The sequence below is a fragment of the Nicotiana tomentosiformis genome, chromosome 7 (assembly GCF_000390325.3).
Source record: "Nicotiana tomentosiformis chromosome 7, ASM39032v3, whole genome shotgun sequence".
Taxonomy (NCBI): domain Eukaryota; kingdom Viridiplantae; phylum Streptophyta; class Magnoliopsida; order Solanales; family Solanaceae; genus Nicotiana; species Nicotiana tomentosiformis.
Window position 1 is genome coordinate 94,507,824 of NC_090818.1, and position 3,314 is coordinate 94,511,137.

Sequence of the window (3,314 nt, forward strand, 5' to 3'; positions counted from 1 at the left end):
ATGTGTACTTCTATCCATCGTGGTTGGTGGACGATATAGCAGGAGACGTCAAGCCAGGAGTCAATCTGAAAGACAGGATCGTAGATGACGCTGCTGAGGCACATGTTAAGTATAGAAGGCTGCGCAAAAGGGTTTTCGAGTCTGAAGCTAAACATTTGGAACAACACAAAGTGAATATGGAAGCAATAAAATAATGGAAAGAAATTGCCACAAAGTCAACAGAGAGGTTGGAATACTTGGAACAAGGATTGATGGAGCTTGAAGGAAAGATGAGGAAGAGACTCTCAGATTGTCAAAGCACGGATGGCAGTGAAGGAGGGCATCTAGCAAAGGCTTACTTACTGTTGGATATGGGCGATCTGGGGAACCTGATTGATGGAGTCAAAAGAGCCAGGCACGGGGAAGGTCCTTCAGGGACCAAGTCGACTAGGAAATGATATTCTTTACTGCTTTCTAGCTTAGCTTTAGATTTCGATTGTAATAAGGCTAAATGCCACTAGTAACTTTATTATTATTTTTGATTTAGTAAAGTTTTGGCTCATTTTTCACATTAATGAAATGACGCAATTATTGGCATCGATTTTCTCCAAGTCTATGTATCGCTTAGGCCTACCTCAGGCATAATGAGGTCCCCAAATTTAGGACACGAATTATTGCATAACTTTGCAAAACATGTTTTAATACCGCAAGCATTCTTTCAATATTTCTTACTAACTTGGCTACCTTTTGTTTTATTTTTCTTTTATTTTGATTATTCCTATTCCCCAAGGTTGGTTCGTGCATACTGGCATCGTCAACATATCACACTAGATCCAGAGGTCCTCCACCTCCTCCTCCACCAAGCAATCCCAAAGGCAAAGGAAAAGGAAAGATGGATAATTTGAGTGGTATCAGAAAAGACAATGCTACCATGGCAGAAAACGTTGAAACCTCGGATGGTCGAAGTACTCCTGCACAGAATGAATTGGTCTTACGTCTGGAATAGAAAATCTTGGAACTACAAGGTGAACTTGAGCAGGTACGAAACTTGGCAAACGTTTCCCTCACTCTCAATGTCCCCAACATTAACCAGCAAAATCCGACTCCCCAAAACCAGATACCACCGCAAAACACTCAAAACCAAAACCCACCACCAAATCCTCCTGCACCATACCACTATCCCACACCTCCTCAGAATCTTAAACCTCCACCAGTACCGACTCCTCAACAACACCCTCATCATCCAGCTCAATACCCACAAACCACTACTTATCACACTCCCCAGAATGCACCACAACCTACTCCTGATCCCCAAAACTCAACTAATGACCACCCATATACCCAAGTTCCCAGAGGCCACCAAAATAATCCGATATATGTTGAAACTTTACCCCATACTCCACAACAAGCCCTATACATACCCGAATTGACTGAAAAAGACCTGCTCATTAAGAACATGGCGGAGGAACTAAAGAAGCTCACTGGTAGAGTTCAGAATGTTGAAGTCGGTAAAGGTGTTGAAGGTCTAAACTATGAGGACCTATGTATTCAGCCGGATGTGGAACTGCCGGAGGGTTACAAACCTCCCAAGTTCGAAATGTTCGACGGGACTAGTGATCCGAAAGTGCATCTAATAATATATTATGACAAACTTGTAGGAGTGGGCAAGAATGAACAAATCCGTATGAAGCTGTTCATGCGATGCCTCACAGGAGATGCTTTGTCTTGGTACATCAGTCAAGACCCAAAGAAGTTGGTTAGTTGGGAACGCATGGCATCAGACTCCATGGACAAATTCAGATTCAACACGAAAAAATCGCTAGACGTTTTCTACATTCAAAACCTCAAGAAGAAGCCAACAGAAACCTTCCGTGAGTATGCTACTTGTTGGAGATCAGAAGCAACGAAAGTAAGGCTAACACTTGAAAAAGAACAAATGAATAAGTTCTTCGTCAGAGTTCAAGTCCCGCAGTATTATGAAAGGTTAATGGTTATTGAAAATTACAAATTCTCCGACATCATCAAGCTAGGAAAAAGAATAGAAGAATGGATTAAGAGTGGGATGGAAACCAACTTCGAGGCATTGCAGGCCACGAACAAAGCTTTGCAATCGGGAGGTATTTCGAAAAGAAAGAAGTAGGTGCCATAATGGTAACCCAGGGTCCCAAGTCTCCTCTCACATACCAAACACCTCCACCCACATACCAACCCTCACCCCCAGATACCATCAAATTGTTACCACCTATCATGCCTATAATATTTAACCCACATATTACCACTCTCCACCACCCGCCCTCCAAAACTACCAAAAACCATGACAAAAGTTTAACCAAAGACCACCTAGACAATACACCCCAATTGCTAAACCCATAGACCAATTGTACGAGAGGCTAAAGGCCGCTGGTTACGTCACTCCCATTCCTGTCATTGCTATGGATAATTCTTCCCAATGGATCAACCCCAACAAGAGATGTGCCTATCATTCAGGCATGAAGGGTCATACCATTGATGAGTGCCGCACATTAAAAGATAAAATTCAGACATTGATAGACACTAAGGTCATCCAGGCAAAGGAAGCTGCACCAAATGTTCGTAACAATCCTCTCCCGGATCATAGAGGTGAGGGAGTGAATGTGATAGAGACAGATGAAGAATGGGACTCAGAAGGGTCAATAGGACTCATTCGAGAGGGAGATGCTTCAAAAATGTCTCTAGTCACCCGCATGCCGATTGTGGTCCAAACCCAGGAGCCGTTTGTAGTTGAGGTATCTACAACCTTTACCGTGATGGTAGCTCCCATGCTATCCTACCAGTGTGATGCCATCCCATGGGACTATATTGCGGAAGCAAGGAGAAAAGGAAAAGCAAAAATAGAGGAAATATGGGCAGCACAAGGTATGACTAGAATTGGTCGAGTTTACACACCTGAGAACCTGGGAGGAACAAGCAAGGAAGCTACATCTAAGCCACCTATTATCAAGACTGTCAATGATGATCTTTGGAGGAAGGTGCAAGCAAGAGAGTACTTAAACAAAACTCCCGCTCAGATATCCATCTTGTCACTCATGCAAAACTCAAACACACAGGAATGCTTTGATGAAGGTGTTGAGTGAAGCTTATGTACCAACCAACATCACTAGTGGGGAGATGGCTAACATAGTCGGACAGGTAATGGAGAGTCACAGAATCAACTTTCATGAAGATGAATTACCACCAGAAGGATTGAGTCACAACAGGGCACTACACATCACAATGCAATTTGAGGATAAGTTCATCGCCAGGGTCCTGATAGATGGCGGTTCAAGTCTGAACATATGCCCACTGACTACTCTGAA

At 43.2% G+C, this 3,314-nt stretch overlaps 1 protein-coding gene across 1 annotated transcript; it reads left to right on the forward strand.

The window, feature by feature from the left end:
- Positions 1–251: 251 nt before the first annotated feature.
- On the forward strand, positions 252–3,092 carry LOC138896035 (uncharacterized). The gene is made up of 4 exons (XM_070180807.1): positions 252–380; positions 770–967; positions 1,073–2,096; positions 2,353–3,092. Exons 1-4 carry the CDS (start codon positions 252–254, stop codon positions 3,090–3,092), a joined length of 2,091 nt encoding a protein of 696 aa, XP_070036908.1.
- Positions 3,093–3,314: the final 222 nt, after the last annotated feature.